Raw genomic sequence first — 20,276 nt, forward strand, 5'->3', positions numbered from 1 at the left:
TAGAACTTGTGAATGAAAATGGAACCCAAACTACACGAGTTCCAATTCCTTCATGTCCAAGGGAGGGAGTGACCCTCAAAACACTCAAAGGACTGGTGATCAACTAGGACTGGTGCCTGTCTGACAGCCAATCTCCTAAGGATGAAAGAACATTACCTACAATCGTTATTTCCTACTGGGAGAGCTGTGGTCTGCCCTGAAGCACCTAGGAGCCTGCTTGTTTGAAGAGAGAGGAAGCAGGCTGCTTAGCCATGCAGGAGTAGAGAGTGTCCAGGAAGACTCCATAATGACTGTGAAATGTCTTTAGAGAGTAGAGTGCAAAGAGGGGAACTAGGGAGGACCCAAGATTCCTGTGCCCTCTGGTCTCGTATCCCAGTTCTTGAAGGGGAACGACACTGATATACTTAGCATGACTGCCGTAGAGGAGGGGCAGCAATTACCCGATTGGCATAGGCACAATCCGAGCTCCAACTATCCTGGTCCACACGGGACCCCGACTGCAGTGACCACCGCAGCACAATATGGCCTGGATATCTCCTCCCTCCAGGCAGGGCAAAATCACAGCAATATCTAAAGAGTGCCGAACACACGGGTATTCCTGCACCAGACCCGGCGCTGTGGTTACACAAACTGAAGCTGGGTAGGCACAGAGACAGACACGGTCTGTGCCCGCTCTCCAATGCACTCCAGCAGGCTTTTCAGCTCTGATAATATCAGGTGACTAAGGACTCTAAATGTGCCATTCATACCAAGAAGGAAGTAAGACTATAAAAAAGTACATGCACATCTGACTGTTGTCATAATACTACTGCATCTGAGCTTGGTTCAAACAAACTCCTGAGGGGCCACCCCGGAAAGAGTAGCAGAGGCCACGGAGCAGGTGTAGCAACTCACAAACACAGATTTGTATGATCCTTGGATTTGTTTAGTATTTTGTGCAATTGTGTGATTAAAAAGACTTGCTTTCTTATCTGGGTTTACACGTGTCCCACATTGCTGCCGAAGATACAGCACTCAACATTTATAAGATCAAGCAGGGCATGAAAAAGTCCCTTTCCTTTTGGCAGAAACTACCATTCTTATCCGTGGTAAGAGTAACCCTCAGTAAAATGATAATACTTCCATGGTGTCTTTATGCCTTTCATGGTGTGATGTGCCTATCACTTAGGAGCGTGTTCAGGAGAATTGACACATACCGACTGCTCTTCTCTGGGGCCGATCACCTGCCTGGATTAGGCTCAGTACACAGGAGTTCCCTTATGGAAAGGACAGCCTGGCCCGCCCAGAGTCTTATTAGACCTTAGTACCAACAGGGATCCTCTGGAAACAGTGCATTTGGTGCTGAAAAAGATCAGAAAGTCCCTTACCTTCTGGTATTAATGTCTCAGATCATGGATTGATATTTTAAATATCTGGTGGAGGTGACTCCCTTTATATCAGTTATGGAAATATGGGAATACCCGTTCTTTCGCAAGCAAAGACGGACGGCAGAGACAGCTGAATGGACTGACTCAGGGTGCACAGAACTTGGAGACCTCTTGGAGAGGCTGGACTTTATCACATTTTAGGAGTCTAGACAGAGGTTCTTGGTGGGTTTGGGTCAGTTTTCCCAGGTCATGCTGCTGGAATCGGCCACAAATTGATGCAGGTGATTATAGAACTTATAGTTGAGGCAGGCGGGTCTCTTTATACAGGGCAGTTACAGAACCGAACAATAGGACCTTAGATGGTTTGAGACAGGTGGGTGATGGACGGGGCTGCCCTGTTCAAAAACCCTGAGCTGGGCAAGAGTGATACAGTACCATAAGACTGTTTCCAGTAACTCCCGCTTTTGCCTCATTCACTTTAATATACTCAACTGGGCCTACCTTACTCCACAAAGCCCTAGCAATATAGATCCGATACAATCGGATGAATTTCTTCGCAGTCATCAAAACGGGGTGGACTTCCTTCAGATGTTCTGGGTGTGTCTGTTGATCAGTGAATATTGGGCGTAGATGGTGAAGGCTTTGTCCCTAATTCTGACGATACAGGCTACAACTCTTACATAAATCAGGTCAAATGTATTTTAAATCTGCATCCTCACTATTAGTATTTGCCAAGCATAGAAGCATGATGCACTGGAATGAATAAACTCCATTGCCCTTTTTTGCAATTGTGGTATAAAGACATTTCTGAGTGGCTTTAGCAGCAGATATCCAGATGAAGATGGTGCGTAAAGACAAAAAGCTGCAAGATGATCTGAAGGAGTGGAGAGAGATGAGGGAAATACTTGGAGAGGGTAGGTGATCCTAGCAAACCACAAACAGTACAACCCTCACAAAATTGATATTACTTTTACACCAGTCGGTGTTAAGCTGTGCATGTATCCAGGTTAGAATTTGACTGTATACGTGTCCGGGATTGTGCTATTGTCCGATTGCTGGAGCGTGGTCTTTTATATTATTGTGCAGTTGCGTTTTTGATACCTGATTAAATACAATATTGTTCTGGACACTGAGATTATTGTGTCTGTTGGATGACTGTTGAGAGCTAACCTCGAGCACCCCACACTACTTTTCAGGGAAGTCTGTGACTACCTGCCATGGCTACCCTGAGAGTCAAGTGCAGAAGGGTTGGTACATACCCCAGTTTGCGCAGCCAAAGTAGGACGGCCTAGTGGGATCCAGGGCAAACTACCTCAAGCCATACAGATGAGGCCCAGTAGCCGTGTGTACCCCGGGCATCCACCCATACGAGGTCGGACAGAAGATATACAAACATCATTAGCAGTTAGTAGAGAAGTGAAGAAATAAATTCAAGAAAAAATGTGGGTTTCTCATTGAGCAAACCATCCTCCTTCTGAGCTGCTGAAGAACCTTGTTTCTCTGCTCAGATATCAAGAAATACTGAATGTCTAAATCTATAATTCTCTTAAATTAATCAAGACATGCATGACACGACTCCCGAGAATGTAAGGAATAAACAACATTTGGTATGCAAGGATAATTCAAAGTTCTCTGTAGCGCATAGAGTTGTAACAAAAGATCTGTCAGGTTGGATGATGGTAACTGGAGGAGTCTAAACAGAATCGACAAATGTAAAAATAAAATAGCCCCAGAGGAAGGGGTGGTTCAGATTCATGGGTGGTTGATCTGAAGGATCGTCCTCCCAGGGTAATTCTCCTGACCAGTAGTTTTAATAATAGCAGGGAGGAGCAACTTTCGTAGTTGAGGAATGTAATAGATGTAATAGACAATGAGAGGTTGATACAGCAGGATGATTATTCGGCAGAGTAAAAGAAAAGTCAAACGACCCAGGCAGTTAAAGGACTATGTAAACTTTAAGTTTGTTATGCTTCAAAAGTCGTTCCAGTTGTCATTTTGGATTAGTTCCTAACCGGTCTGCCTTCATCCTTGTTTTTTCTGTCAGGTGCCGATCCCTCTGATGCACCAGGTCTATTTTTTAATCAAATATAAAGGGTAGAAGTGCAGGGTCTGTCTTCACCAGGCCTCGCTGTTTGCTCATCAGTCCTTCTGATGTGGCTCGTCTCATGCTGTCCCCGAGTCGTATGGTCTCTTCTGTGTTCTCAAGCCACTGAAACAGCTTTCAATTGACAGTGTCAGTTCGAGAGGGAGATGTTTGGCTTTACCAACTCCTCACAACGCAGTTTCTATAGATAGTTGGAAGAGTGTTGGTTGAGGTGCAGCTTATGAGTATTCAGTTTTGGTGTCAGGCACTGAATTGACATTCATATAGTACTTTCCTGCCCTACACAAGGCCCAAGGAATATCAGGGCATTACTCCATGAGGTGTAATGTGAATTGTGTGAGATAGGAATACCAATTTAGGGATGCTAACTAGTGTATCTTGTAATCTAAGACAGGTGAAATCATGTTTTACGAGAAAAGTCTGTTCTTATGGGAGTAGCCAGTTCTTTTTTGCTTTTTTGAAGACTAGGCGATTGATGATTATTCTTATTTTCTTCAAGCCAGATCTTGCAAGTTTGTACAGAAAAAACCCTCCTGCCAATGTGGTTTCATTTGAAATAAGGAAGCAACCAAGACCATTCTGGATATCAAGTTCCTCCTGATTATAGAGTGTCAGCAGTGTAAGAAGACTGGGCCTCTCCTTTTAGTCACCCACGGAGCACCACATAGCCTTCTTGCCACTGTTAGCCTGTGCAGAGCCTTGAAGACAGGAGTAACATGCCTACATCAGCGCAGGTTTGAACTGTCTAGCAGTGATAATGTGCATTTGCTGTAGTCTTTTCATTAAGTGCCTGGACACTCCAATGTGGAGCCCATTGGCATTGTCAAAACATTATCACACAACCCACTGACACCTCACACAAGTGATATATAATGTGCATCATTCTCATGCTCAGATTCTGAAAATAGTGCAAAAGACATAGCAAGTGCCAGGAATGAAATACAATCAACTAAGGGCCAGATGCACTAATGGCCAAATGTAAGACGTCTTTAAGGGGTCAGACACGTAAAATCAGGCTTTTTCACATGTACTAACCCTATTTAGTGGTTCAGTAAACTATTACCGACTCCCATAATAGGGTTTGTGAGTCGCTACTAGGCACGTGCCAAGGGCTTCCCTTACTAACAGCAAGCCGCAGGTGGATGTACGATTGTTTTGAACTGGAATGCAGTCAAAAACAATTGAACTGGAATGCAGTCAAAAACAATTGCAATCAAGTAGGTGGTAACCCATTCGCTAACAGGAAGGTGACCCCTTCCCCTTTGTGAATGATAGTCAAAAGGTTTCTCAAGAGCAGGAAGTTGTCCAACGGACCACTGCCTACCCTTTCAAAATGAAACGGAAAAGTTAAATTTTTCTTTTTGAAACGCATCCCGTTTTCCTTTAAGAAAAACAGGTTGCATTTCTAAGAAAAAAAAAAGAGTAGCTTTATTCAAAAGCAAAACACAGACATTGTGGTCTGCTGTTCGCAACTGGTATTTGGTTGCAAACCAAAATCGCAATTTTGTAACATCTTACAGAATTGCTATTTAGTTTTGTATGTATTGAAAGGACTTCTTGCAGTGACAAACGGCTTGATTCTGCTAATCAGACCCTTTGTGACCACAAAAAGGCTTTGTACATCTGGCCCAAAGATACCTTTCTGGAGGAAATACAGGCATAGAAATTCCTAGTGGGTGAATCAAAACTACTCTACAAAAGGTAAATATAGAGAGCATCCAGCTGCAGAACCTTTCGCACTGCTCTGCCAGCACTCAGATGCCCATGAGATGCCTTGCTAACCATGCTATCCCCGAGGATATTTAATGAGCTTATTCACCAGTCATCACACAACAATTAGCATGCTGCCGCCTGCGCTTCCAGTCCAAAACAGCTAAGTACTACCTACTCTATGAAAACACAGCAATCAACTGTCAAAACAAGCATACACAAGACAATTATGTAAGACAGGGGAAATAAAGCACCAGGGACAAAACAGACCATGCAAACAGCATATATTATATTCATATTTTAATTGAATACCCTTCTTCATACAAACTATTATGTACAAGGGCCAGCTAGGCTGAATGCAAACTAACACCCAGAAGCAAAATGCATGATCAACCGGGGATGTGAGGTCCCACACCAAGGTGCCAACATGGCACTTCAGCCATGAAGTAAAGTGGGTTTCTGTTGCAGTACCCTCCTCCATTTTACCCGGCTTTTGATGCAACTTCAACTGTACTGTTTCCCTGCTAATCAGGTTCCCAGTATCAGTGTACTTTCCCTAAAACGGTACCAAATTTGGCATCACTTAAGACTCCCTTGTAAGTCCGTAGTAAATGGTACCTATGGTACTTGGGGTATTGGGACTGAAAAGGGTCGCCTAGGGACTCCTCACCAAGTCCATGCAAACTGCCACTGCAGCCTGCATGCCTCAGTGCAGCAAAAACGACAAAGTCGACAGCGCACAATTCTTATGTGCCATGTCAAAGCAGCCCTACCTAAGGTATACTGTAAGGCCCCCCTCTAGCAGGTGTTACAAGCCTTAAGGCAGGGTACACTATATCTCAGGTGTGGGCATATCTGTATGAGCAGATATACCCTTACAATATTAAGTCTATTCTTAATATTTTAAGTGCCAGGGAAGCAATAGAGTATACATGGGCTGGAAACTCGGCAACTCGAGTTCTCCAGCACCATGATGACTTCAGTGAACCTACCAGTGTTTGGTACCTAACCACTCCTCTTAGTAAACCCACACTAATGCCAGTGTTGGATTTATCAAAACATGTACGTGAAGGGCACCTCAGAGGTGCCCCCTGTAAACATACCAACCCTGTTGAGTTCTTGGACTGGCTTTTGGCAGCCTGCCAGCACCAGACATGTTTCTGGACCCATGGGTCAAGAGCCCCTGCTCTCTGAGGCCAGAAACAAAGCACCATCCATGGCAGAGGTGCCACACCCCCTCCCCCAGGATGAGCACAGTGCTCGAAAGGGACGCTTCAAAGGCCTTGTCGTCTTCGTAATATGACCCCAGCTTCTGATGCTAGCAGCAGATGGAAGCCCCCATTTTTGGCGAGAGAACATTCAGGAAAACTGAGAAGAGGAGGTGTGCCCCCTTTACCAACTCCACCCCTTAGATGGGAGAGGCCAAGTGAAACACATTTGTCAGTGTCCACCATCCAAAATGAGGGTTGTATAATAGAGGGAGTATACACCCCAGGTAAGGAATCCACTGGTTCCTATCTGTCACTCCCCTGCAATGCCCCTTAATCCAGTATTTTGGTGGCACCCCCAGACCCTGAAATCAGATCACTGATGAATTACAAAGCCCGGAAGCCAAAGAACCGCCCCAGCAAGAAAGGAGGAGGATCAGTGAATGACTTGGCGCCAGTCCTGCCTGCCTGTCTGCTGTCTTTCGCTCTTACTACAAAAGTCAACTTGTCCTGCAGGCCCAGCGACATCCAAAACCCTGGGAGGACTGCCTGCCTTCTATAAAGATCAAGAAACTCCAGTGGACAGCGGACCGGTCCAAGAAGAAACCAACTTTAAAACCAAAGACCTCTGACTAAAGAAACTGCAAAACCGACTCCGGACCCACCTCTGCACCAGACACTCACGGCCCGAGTCCAAGTGGCCCACCGGTCCGCGAAGTTTCCCCAGCGATTTATAGCCAGAATCCACCATGGGCTGACCCCTGCCAGACTCTACCTAGACGCCTGCAGCCTCAATCTGGAGACTCCCCCTTGACTGCAACCTGCCCATTAAGCTGTTCCTGATGCCAAGAACACCTGCACCCGAAGTCCCCCGGTGGTGCCCTCTTAATACTAATTTGATCCTTGCCTGGTTTAGACCTGAAACCCAAAGACTGGATTTGTAAGTCTTGTACTTACCTTCAAAACTGCATTCTTCTTTTCCTCCCATATGTTAACATTGCTGAACTGAAAATTTGCACTGTGTCCACTTTTTAAAGTGAAAAATAATTTTACTGAAAAACGTACTTACCTTTTAACGTACATCTTGGTCTTAAAATAAATCTTAAAAGAAGCTTCTTTTTATAAAATTGCTGTGGATCTCCTTTTTGAGTTGTAGGTCATTCATTAGTCAATGTGTGTATACCAAATGTCTTACACTCCTCTGTGTTAGGCCTAAGGCTGCTTGACCACACTGCCACAAATAGAGCCCTTTGCGTTTACATTGAGCCTTGTACAATTCTGGCGGAATCAGATGACTCTTTACACGATTTAACCACTTAGTGGTATATCACAAAGTGCTAGCTTACTACAAGCCACATGTTTACCCAAAGCTAGAACCTTAGGTAAAGCACCACTAAAAAAAGGAGAAGTAAAACCTTGCAGGTCAGCCACCCACAGTACATTTACAGTTGACTAGAGCAGCAATCATACAAATTACAATGGCACTATAGCACGACACGTATTGCTCCAAAAGCTTCAAGACGCTAGAAATAAGCTGTCACACTGCTGCCGTCACCTATCCATTCACAGATAACAGTAAGATAAGTTGGTAGGTTTTCATGAAGATGGAAATAGAAGACCAATCTAAAAACTTTAAATAATAAAACAAACAGCATATGTAAAGCGCAACACTGTCATCTCTAGGGTTAGCTGAGCATTGCGTCTCTGTCGAAGAGCCAGGTCTTGAGTCTCATTTTGATGTCTCCCAGCGAGGTTGCTGTACGGAACTGGAGGGGAAGGTTGTTTCAGGTCTTGGCAGCGATATAAGTCAAGGAGCAGCCACCGCTGCAACGGATGCTGGGGGTGTGTGTGTGTGTATGGGTGCAAAGGGCGAGTGAAGAGGAGTTCAGGTGTCTAGCAAGTTGGTGAAAGCTCAGTCGATGGTTGAGGTAGACATGCTAGGTCGTGGAGGGCTTTGTAGGCATGCATGAGGATCTTGAACTGGCATCTTTTCTGGATGGGGAGCCAGTGGATGTCTCTCAGGTGAGGAGTATTTGAGGTTTGTTTGGGAAGGTCCATGATGAGTCTGGTTGCAGCATTCTGTATGGTCTTTAGTTTTCTGAGAAGCTGGTTGGAGAAGCCAGCGTAGGGGGTGTTGCCATAGTTGAGGCAGCTGGTGACGAGGGTGTGAGTGACTGTCTTTTTGGTGTTAATTGGGGTCCATCTGAAGATAATGTGGAGCATGCGAACTGTGTGAAAGCAGGAGGCGGCGACTGCGTTAACATGTTGTTTCATGGTCAGTTGGCTGTCGAGAATGATGGCGAGGTTGCATGCGTGGTTGGTCGGTGTTGATGTAGGTCTGACTTCTGCAGGCCATCAGCTGTGGTCCCATGCGGAGGTGTTCAACCTGAAGATCAGTACTTTAGTTTTGGTGGCGTTCAGTTGGAGGCAGTTGTCTCTCATCTATTTGGCTACATTGGTCATGGCATTGCAGAGCTGGTTTTGGCTTTGGAGGGGTCGTCAGTGACCGAGAGGATCTGTTGAGTGTCGTCTGCATAGGAGATTATGTTGAGTCTGTATGATCCAACGACGTCTGCGAGGGGGGGTCCTGTAGAAGTTGAACAGGGTGGGGCTAAAGGATGACCCTTGTGGTACGCTGTATATGTTGTCTTTGGGTGCAGGGTGAAGGGAGGCAGTCAGATGCTGTGTGTGTGTTCTGTAAGGAATTTGGTGATCTGCTGGTTGATAGCTTACTGGGGAACTTTGGCTGGGTAGGGCAGCAGGGAGATCGGATGATAATTTTTTTGATTGTTGGGGGTCAGCGGAGGCTTTCTTTAGGAGGGGTCAGATGTCTTTATATTTCCATCTGTCCGGGAAGGTTGCTGTGAAGATGGAGGTGTTGAGGATGCAAGTGAGTTGTGTGCTGATTGGGTTTGGTGCAAGGTTGTAAAGGTGGTGGGGGCAGGGGTCGTTGGGCGCCCCGGAGTGAATGCAAGACATGATGGCTGAGGTGGTCAGGGTGGTGAACGGTGACCAGGTGGTGATGGTTTGGCAGGTGCCTGCTGGTTGGTTGAGATCGTATAGGTGGAGGGTGCCAGGTTGGATTATGAACTTGCTTTAGATGTTGGTAATCTTGCTGTGAAAGTAGTCTGAGAGGGTGTCACATAGTTCTTGGGAGGGGTGGATGGTGTTCTCTATGGCTGTCAGGTTAGAGAATTCTTTAACTATTTAAGAGTTCCTATGTGTGGTTGTCCGCGGAGTTGATGCGGGTGGTGATGGCTGCTTTCTTGGCTTCTTTGATGTGCCGGTGATAGTTGCTGAGGGTTGTTTTGTGAGCGGTTCTGTCTGCGGAGTTTTTGGTTGTGCACCATTGTTTCTCCAGTTGGTGGCAGTTGCGCTTGTTGGTCCCAAGTTCTGGTGGGTATCAGCTGGCATGTTTGGAGGTCTTGTTAGATCTTGTAAGTTTAAGTGGGGCGCTATCAGTGATCCAGGCCGCAAAGTTCTGGACGGCCTTGTTGAGGTCTGTTGAGGCCTCCAGTTGGCAGGTGGTGAGGATCTGTGACCATTGTGTTTCTGTGACCTTGCTCCAGGTGCGGTGGGAAGATATCGAACACCTGGTGATGATGTGTGGGCATCGGTTATGGTGAAGTGTACAATAATGTGGTCAATACAGGTGAGTTATGTGGAGTGGCTGAATTTGATTCTGTAGCAGGTGGTGGAAATGGGGTCGAGTGATAGGGAAATACTGGGCACCCTCCCAGGAGCAAATTAATGAAACTCACTAGACACAACAGGTTGCTAAGAAACAGTGACATTTATTTATTGGCACCAAGGCATCATTGCTGATCACCAAGGAATAAGTCCGGTCTCTTGCCTTAGGGGCTCTCAGTCCGCTTCTTCCCAGAGTGGCTGGTTTCTGGGTGCTATATAGTTTAGTAAAGCCATGTCAGCAGAACTAGAAAAAGGCACCAAGCCAAATATGGCTAACAGGAATGTACAAGATCTGTACCATGCCAATTATAAACAGCTAGATATGGGCATACCATGAAAGGCTGGCTCGACCCTGTGTAAGCAAATTGCACAATCAGATAAGGAAACTATCATGAAGTCAGGACAAGCAAAGTGACCTCTAAGATGGTTCAGAATAGCTGTTGAAGCTAGTCCAGGCAAGGTCAGATAGTAAGTCCTTTGGAGTGCCAGGCCGCATTTTAGTGTGCTATATCGAAGCATGATATCTTTGAAGTGCATACACATGAATTTATATGGATATATATATATAAGTAAGTTTTAAAAATAAATTGCCTTGCAAATATATATACATATATACATGCATACATACATACATACATATACATATACATATATTAGCAGCCCGTCCCGACGTTGTCCGGCGATGAAATCGAATGTCTGCAATGCTTTCAATTTGCAAGGCAATTTATTTTTAATACTTACTCTGAATCGCCCCATCACCAGGCTCAGACCCCGCGTTTTTTTAAAAACGTACTCTGAATTGCATCATCACCCGGCTCAGGCCCCGCGTTTTTTTTTTTAAACTTACTCTGAATTGTCCCATCACCCGTCTCAAGCCCCGCGTTTTTTTAAAAACTTACTCTGAATCGCCCCATCACCCGGCTCAGGCCCCACGACTCACAATCGCCTCATCACCCGGCTCGGCCCCCGCAGAAGAATGCGTCCACTGTGAAGCTGTGTCCTCAATGCAATATGGGAACGTTTGTGTCCGCTGCAGACGCGAACGTGTTTGTGCGCTCCACCTGACACTCCGCTCCAGCCGACGGCAATTAGACGCCCCACATCGCGTCAACATGCAATGCCCACAACAATGGTAAATGCAACGCCCACTTGTATTCGTACGACGCCCACTCGTATTGGGACGGCTCGGCTCCATCCGATGGAAATTACACTCCCCACATCGCGTCAACGGCCAACGCCTACAACAATAGTAAATGCAACGCCCCCTCGTAGTCCCAGCAGGCCGCGCCCATCGCTCTATGCACATGCCCATGCACACGCCCAAATGGTAAATGCAACTCCCCCTCCTTTCAGGACGGCAGTCCCAGCATGCCACGCCCATCGCTCTATGCACACGCCCATGGCTTTCCAGCAGAACGCCCACGGCTTTCCAGCAGAACGCCCACTACTTTTCCCCCAACGTTATTTCTTTGGCCCACTGTTGCGGTAAACGCCACCCCCCTCTCACTTAGCGTAGGGACACGCCGAGATGGCGTAACCATGTGCTTTATATGCTTTATAAAAAAGAAAAAAAATGTATATGGTGGCCAGCTGTATTGCCTATGTCCATCTGCTGCAACTGTCCTTTCCAATGCTGTATTGGGTGTTGTGATTGGTGCTGTGGTTCACGAGATTACCCGCCTCAAAGGTTTGGGCTCTCTCTTTATTATATTAGTATAGATAGATATATATAATTCAACATTGAGTGTAAGTCTGGCTTTGTGTTTGGGTTCAGTGACCAATTGGGTAAGGCTGATGTTCAGGTTCTTCCTGGAGGGAGATGGTCGCCGAGTAGGATGTAGTGGTGAGTGTCTATTGCTAGGGGGCGATGAGGTTGGGACTAATATCGGCTCACGCAACTGGTCACCAAACCCACACACAAAGCCACCACCCGCCCTTCACTGCAGAAGGTGTCTCTTTTCCTGTTTACTGCCTGCACCAGCATTAGAAAGCGCCTCAAGACCCCCTCCCACCTCTCGACTACACCAGCTATCTGAACTAGACTGCATTTCCCAGCAGCTCCAGAGGCGGGGCCAGCTGTTAGTCAAGGACGGGCCCATCCACGCCTGTCGGATGCTAGGGTGGCCCACCCCTCTTTCACATGACCCCTAGCTTAAGGTACTGTACTCCCCTGGCCTTGCCTCTGCACTGCCTAAAGTCCCTGCGATACCTGTGCCGCTGCGCAACCTGCTGCCCCTGCGCTGTCTGTTGTCCCTGCGATGCCTGTACCTCTGCGCAACCTGCTGCCCCTGCGTTGCCTGCTGCCCCTGCCCCATCTGCTGTCCCTGCACTGCCTGCTGTCCCTGCACTGCCTGCTGTCCCTGCACTGCCTGCTGTCCCTGCACTGCCTGCTGTCCCTGCACTGCCTGCTGACCTTGCACTGCCTGCTGCCACTGTGATGCCTGCTACGCCCCTGCGCTGCCTACTGTCACTGTGCTGCCTGCTGCCCATGCGCTACCTGCTGTCCCTGCGCTACCTGCTGTCCCTGCGCCACCTGCTGTCCCTGCGCCGCCTGCTGTCCCTGCGCCGCCTGCTGTCCCTGGGCCGCCTGCTGTCCCTGGGCCGCCTGCTGTCCCTGGGCCGCCTGCTGTCCCAGCGTTGCCTGCTGATCCTGCGCTGCCTGCTGATCCTGCGCTGCCTGCTGATCCTGCGCTGCCTGATGTCCGCTGTCCCTGCGCTGCCTGCTGTGCCTGTGCTACCTGCTGCCCAGTCCCTATCGCTAGACTGCCTGCTGTCCCGGTCCCTGCGCTGCCTACTGTCACGGCGCTGCCTGCTGTCCCAGCGCTACCTGCTGTCCCTGCGCTACCTGCTGTCCCTGTCCCAGCTTTGCCTACTGTCCCTGCACTGCCTGCTGATCCTGCACTGCCTGCTGATCCTGCACTGCCTACTGTCCCTGCACTGCCTGCTGTCCCTGCACTGCCTGCTGATCCTGCACTGCCTGCTGATCCTGCACTGCCTGCTGTCCCTGCACTGCCTGCTGTCCCTGCACTGCCTGCTGTCCCTGCACTGCCTGCTGATCCTGCACTGCCTGCTGCCCCCTGAGCTGCCTGCTGCCCCCTGAGCTACCTGCTGCCCTCTGAGCTGCCTGATGTCCGCTGTCCCTGCGCTGCCTGCTGCCCCTGCACTACCTGCTGCCCCTGCGCTACCTGCTGCCCCTGCGCTACCTGCTGCCCCTGCGCTACCTGCGGCCTCTCTGCTACCTGCGGCCTCTCTGCTACCTGCGGCCTCTCTGCTACCTGCGGCCTCTCTGCTACCTGCTGCTTCTGCACCTGTGCTGCCTGCTGTCCCTGTGCTGCCTGCTGTCCCTGTGCTGCCTGCTGTCCCTGCGCTGCCTGCTGTACCAGTGCTACCTACTGCCTCTGTGCTACCTGCTGTCCCTGTCCCTACACTACCTGCTGCCCAAGCGCTGTCTGCACCAGGACCACTAATGGAGGTCACCACACGACCACACAATGCCGATTGGACAATACCCAGTGCCAGGACCCCTGGAGCACTGGCCACTCGACAGTACACCGCCAAGGAAATCCGGAACCCCAGACGCCGAAACAGCGGCTTCTCCTCCTTCCTACGATCCAGCAAAGGACCCTTCTCCAGTGGACACTGCCACTTCTCATGTGACAAAACCCACGAAAGATCCAGACCCACTCCTACCGACAAGACCAAGAACAACCTGCAAACGCTCTATTGTATCCTGATCGACACCCACACACTTTGCAAACACGCCACAAAAATCTGGGACGCCATCGCCACCCTTTCCACAGACATTGCCTTCATCACCGAAAAGTGGCTCAACCACTCCCTGAACCATGACATACCCACTGCCACACCCGAAGGCTACAAGATGATACACCGTGACAGTGCCAAAAACCAAGGCAGAGGCACCGCATTATCTTTAAAGAAACCATCAGATGCACCATCATCGACAACAACCCCAAACCTATCATGGAAAACCTCAACTTCCTACTGCAAACTGAAGCCAAGACCAAGATAAGAGACACCTTCGCCTACAGACCCACCAGACCCTAAACAACATTCTGTGACGCCGTCCCCCACCTCATCGCCCCCCTAGGAATCAACTTTCACCACTACGTCCTACTGGGTGACCTCCACTTTCACATAGACAACCCCAACTCCATTTCCGTCCGGGAGAACCTGAACATCGGAGGATTTACAATACTGGGTGTAAGCAAATTGCACACAACTAGTTCAAAAATAGGCGTAAACCAGAACCACCTCCAACTCTCGAAACATCTACAAGAGATGTAAACAGAGATGACCCAAAGGGGGTGCAAGGTGGGTGGAGAGGACTTCAAAAGTGGCTGAAGTGAGAGAATAAAAAAAAGGGTGCAAGGTGCTGTACAAACATGAATCATGTTATTTTAATCTGAGCCACAAAAGCTTCCTGACCAGAGCCATTTTTCATTAAATAATACTTCCAATTAAGTAGTCCAAATATTTCCCCCACCTCACGTCCTCTGGACATTGGGGAACCATTTCTGACGTGGCTAAGGGGACAGAGCGAACTAGCCGAAATGGAACATGTTGAGGCTGCGCAGACTGCGCAATAGATTTGGCATAGACTATGACCACTAGTTTTGGGTGCAAAACTGTATTATATTGCCTTTGGGTATGGACTGCACACTATGTAACTTTTGAGTTGTATTGTGTGATACCTGTATGGCCATATACTAGTTTATGTTGATGGCACGTATAGATATGCAAACTGTTGGCAAAGAAGGTTTTATCATCGGAGATTAATACTTCTGTGTATTGGTGATGCATGCATGACGAGATTAACTACAACTTTGTATTTTGATATATAATATGCAATCGTGCCATATTCCATCTTGATGTATTAACGGACTGGCCTGTTTTGTTGCTCTACGGGTTTTGTACCTTAATAAATGCAAATTAAATAAATTAAATATTCCAAATATTTTATTTATTCTAAAGTTATAATTTTACAACTCACACGGATTCTCATCTTATCAATTTGTAATAATGAAAAGCTGAGTAACCACTAAAGACCCACACGTGTACACACATATCTCACCAGTCAAGGTTTACTAAAGCTTGTGTCACTTACTACATGACATGATCACAGTAAAGAATGTCAACACTCCACCTACCTAGCCAAAACCTTAAGTGGAGATTGCCTTCGGATGTGATCAACTCTGAAAGTGGTCTGGCCCAACAAGAGAAAAGTTGGGAAGAGACACTGATGAAATTAAATCGATATTTGAAGAGGTCAGAGAGGTACACAGATGGTCATGGATGTACATGGCTGCCAACACACAGTAGGGCCTGAAACTGTTGGGTGTACACCCACCTAGCTCAACAGAATTCAGAGGAGTTAAGTCAGTACCCCGAAGGAATGCGTTTTTTAGGTCTCGCCTTAGCGAAAGCGCGCAAAGTGCGTTTTTGCTGCGAGACTATAGTCGTCGGCGAAGCCGACAACAAGTGGAGACAAGAGTTGGCCACGCGCGCATCATTGTCAATGGGAGAGACAAGAGATGGCCACGCGCGCAGCATTGGCAATGGGATTTGGTCGCACGCGTGAGTCAGTCTCCAATTCAGACTCGGAGCAGCCGATGTGCATGCTCAAGGCGACGGTGTCTCGTGCACTCCCACCTCGCTTTCAGTTTCGCGGCCGGCAATCCAGGGAGCTCTATGCACCACGGCCGCCGCCATGTTTCTTTAAGTTACCAGTCACAATGTCGTGAAGCTGCCGTTCTAAGACTCTCGTTTCCTGGTTATCTCCGTAAAATGAAATGGAAAACCGCTTGTTATTCTTTGCAGAGAGGAAGCACGTGCCTCAAATATGATATGAGTAAGCTTTTGTTTATAGCTTATTCATAGCTGTCAGGTCCATGTGCTTTCGGAATCCCCCGGAAAGCCAAGCAAAGCTGCCCAAGGAGATATGTTATGGTGCTGGGGCTCACTTGTGCAATTAACGCCTGTCATTTAAATCTTTTACTCTATATGTGCGCTACACAGCGCTAAATACAAATTAATATTTCTGTAGTTGTGAAGAGAGAGGTTGTAGCAACCATGAATGACATTGCAATATTTTGCACGGCACTCTGTATGATTGTAGCCCAGTTCGCGAGCTCGCAGCTGAGCACAGAGTCCCCGGCCCCTTTCGACCCCCTCCCTCCCTCCCTCCCTCCCTCACTTCCACTTTACAGGAGTGGGAGCTTCCAGCCTGCGGCAGGGGACCTTCCCGACTTGGCTGGTGAGAGAAGAGCCCTTACCTCAACCAGCGCCGCTCGGGCATCAGCAGCTCTGAACCCCCGCCCCCTCCTGCAGAGCGGCCTCCCCTCCTACAGCAGCCGGCTGCTTCCCACGCCTGGCCAGGCCTCACGCACTCCCTGCTCCAGCCGGCGGCAGAAGGGATCCTGCCAGCAGAATGGGCTCCCACACCTAAGCCATGGAGCTGAACTGCAGGCACCCGGGGCGAGAGGACTTGGACTCGCCGGAGGAGGAATGGAGAGAGCGGGAGCCGGGGGTGGCGGTGGACGAGATCTAGTGCACGGTGGAACAGGAGCCAGGGTGTGGGAAGAGGCATTTATTTATATGGCTAATCTCCATTTAGACATCTAAATCGGATTCCCAAAGTAGCTTAGTTGTTTACAAAATCTGCCCCTTTGCCAGTGAGAGGCGGGCTCCGGCATCACACACACACTTGTGGCGGGTGGACATTGGCACACCGGCTGCGAGAAAGAAAGCTAAATGACATTCTCAGGTGAAGCACCCCCTCGCAGACACATTCCGGGCGGAGGATGGTCTGTGTGATGATGCGCGCCAGACAGTCTGTACACACAGCTGGAGCCGTGCACTTATCACCGCGCTGCCGGTAAACTGCACCCTCTCCGGGACGCCTGTGTGAGCGCCGTCACTCAAGCGGCAGCGGGCCCTCTGTGCCCAGCGGGCAGGACCATCTTTGTCTCGCCGTACAATGGCTGTTATTGTTTTGTTTTCTCCTGCTGTGCACGGCAGAAGTCAGCACCTGACACACCGGTGTTTTGCCACAGATGTCTGGTATCCGCTCAGTGCGCACTTCCTGCCGGGCACGCATTTTCTTATTTTCTCATAAGTTAGAGAATGAGGCGCCCACCATGGCACGTTCCCGGCGTTGGATTTGGGCACGCACCCATCTTCCCTCACCTTCACTCAACACTTATTATTCATCTGGATCCGGGATTCAGTCCGGTCACAGGGAAATGTGCTAACGTTGTCCCAGCGTAACTTGAAGAAACTGGAACAGATTCACCAGCGACTACACAAAGTATGGGTTCACACCAGCAACCTACAGTGGATGAGGGAGGTTTCTTATTTCATTTTGAGCCGGCTACAACGCAAATGCCTCACTTAAATGGCATATATGCAATCCTCTTGTTCCTTTAGGCTAGAACCAGGCTGGTGTCTTGAGCCTTGATGCCAATGTCTAGAAGGAAAGCAAAGACACTCAACGTGCTGTCTCTTCACAAGTGCTTAAGAGACAAACTATGGTTGAGAGTCAGGGTTTTTACTTTTCCAACCCCTCTGTGTACATGTAAGAGGTATACATGCACTGTAATACAAGGAGGGTTACGGTGTAGGTGTCTCATCTCATACATGTTAGGAGGGAATGCATTAGAGAAACACAAAAGTTAGGATTTAGAACGTCTGTGGGTTCCACAGAATATAGTGATTGCGATTGCCGATACTAAAATCTATTTTCCTACTCAAAGCAGCCATTTTTTTGCTACCTTGGAGTAACGTGTACTGCCCTGTGTGCACGTCTCGTGTGCACTGCCCTGAATGCACCACCTCTGTGCACTGTCCTACGTGTCCTGTCCTGTGTGCACTTTCCCCACTGATAACAAAGCCTCGCTATTGTGTTCAATCTCGGGGGTGCTACTGTGGCAGGGCGATGCTAGAGTGCTTCCGTCTATGATACTCCCTGCCCCCACAGTTGGCAACACTCCACAGGCACTTACAATATGTCCCACATACAACCACACACACACATCCGCACACACAACCACACACACACACAACCACACACAACCACACACAACCACACACACACAACCACACACACACACAACCACACACATACAACCACACGCACAACCACCCAAACACCACACCAACACCCACACCACCACACACACAACCACACACACAACCACACACAACCACACCACCACACCCACAACCAGACACATAACCACACAACCACACCGTCAGTGCACAATTTCACCAGGCACAAAGCACCAGACGTCAATGCACACTTTCACCAGGCACACACACACCACCAGCCGTCAGTGCACGCTTTCACCAGACACACCCCACCAGCCGTCTGTGGACGCTTTCACCAGGCACACACCACCAGCCGTCAGTGCACACTTCCACCAGGCACACACCACCAGCCGGCAGTGCACACTTCCACCAGGCACACACACCACCAGCCATCAGTGCACAATTTCTACAGGCACACACACCACCAGCCATCAGTGCACACATCAATTGTTAACGCATCCACAATTAACTATTGAAGCAATCGCAGTATGACACATTTTACTTTTAAATATATTCATCCAAAGTGCAGCATGCCACCATTGCTACAAAAATAAATACACTTTTTTTGGCCTACAATTTATAGACTTTTGTTGCAATTGGTGTTGCAATATTTAGCAGTGCCAACAGCTCAAACGTAATTAATGCAAGACCTATTGCCTTGCAAATGCTTGTTTTGGGAGGTACGGCCACTCTGAGGCCCATGGCCATCTTGATCTACAAAATACCAAAAAAGAGAGAGAACATGGCTAGATATAGAAAGAGTAACAACCTTCAGCAAGATGTTTGAATCTTAGAGAAACAGGGAGACAAATGTCTGGGTGTGTAATACATTGTATAATTTTTTCATTTGTATAGCTAGTTATTCCTACTACAAACTGAAGCGAAGACCAAGATAAGAGACACCTTCGCCTACAGACCCACCAGACCCTACACAACATTCTGTGACGCCGTCCCCCACCTCATCGCCCCCCTAGGAATCAACTTTCACCACTATGTCCTACTCGGTGACCTGATGCTCCAATTTGCAGTAGCTGATGCCCTTACAGAGTGTATTATTAGAATGGTGTTGGTTGTAGAATGAAATATGTGGAAATGTGCTGGTTGAGGTGCAAGAGGTTCAGAGCAGGCTTCAAATACATAGCAGTGAGCAACGTGTTCTTATAGCAAATGTATGGGTTTAAAGCCGGCATTAAATTTAATTAACTATCATGGTTCCTGGTTTGATAGACACAGACACACACTTTCTGAAGTAAGAAGCTGGACAAAGAAGAAGGACAAATGGTCAATAATGCAAAAGTACTCATCCTCAGCATGTTCCGTTTTCAATGGATTGAACCATGGAGCAGCTCTAGATACATTGCTAGACATGTGGGCATGTTTATCGGCACCTACCGCGTCCCATACCACCGCTGCCACTCCTAACTTATTCCAACTCTGCTGGATTTGTATTGTGCGGTTGGCAAAGCTGAAGGTGGCTGCAGGCTGGTGAAATTTCAGTAAGCCGCCGGCCAATGTGTCATCATAGGGAACAAGGGCCATTGTTTCCTGTGCCAAAAAACGACAACATAAATATACAACAGTTAAGTAGCGACTCATACTACCAAGTCAATGTAAACAAAGCTCCAGAACAGGGCTTTCCTATTACAAAAAAATAGCAACCGGGCGTTAATGCACCATATTTCACCCAATATCAAATTCATTAGGTTGGGGTATTATGTCCCCACTTTCATGGAGTAGTCTGTAGTCCTAGGACTGTGGAAGCCTGTTTCAAAGTAAATTCAAAGGAAAAGTACTTTGCTAACACACCCATACATCTAGCAACAATACAAAAGATCAATGCACAGGTCACTCTTGGAGCAAAGTGCGCAAGAAACTCATATTTCAACATAAACAGGGCCTTTGGGAGATAAGAAAAGAGATCAGTGGGCCGGATGGCTCGTAAAAACAAAAACACTAATCCCTTCCATGAGCCATTCTTTTCATTTTTCCGAGGTCCCAAGCAGGAATAGGTGAATGTCACCCTTTGTGTCACTCTCATATGAATCACTGACCACGGTGCCTAGGGAAATCCTCATCCACTTTTCAAATGAG

The 20,276-nt window shown here is 48.1% G+C and overlaps 1 protein-coding gene across 7 annotated transcripts in view; it reads right to left on the reverse strand.

Moving 5' to 3' along the window:
• METTL21A (methyltransferase 21A, HSPA lysine) overlaps positions 1-20,276 on the reverse strand; it is a 177,403-nt gene that overhangs the window by 26,021 nt on the left and 131,106 nt on the right. For all 7 annotated transcript variants that reach the window (XM_078680316.1, XM_078680319.1, XM_078680321.1 and 4 more), the window contains one exon: positions 19,578-19,730. In XM_078680316.1, coding sequence (XP_078536442.1) covers positions 19,578-19,730 — 153 coding nt within the window. The remainder of the gene's footprint in view (positions 1-19,577; positions 19,731-20,276) is intronic.

The sequence above is a fragment of the Lissotriton helveticus genome, chromosome 3_1 (assembly GCF_964261635.1).
Source record: "Lissotriton helveticus chromosome 3_1, aLisHel1.1, whole genome shotgun sequence".
NCBI classification, from domain to species: Eukaryota; Metazoa; Chordata; class Amphibia; order Caudata; family Salamandridae; genus Lissotriton; species Lissotriton helveticus.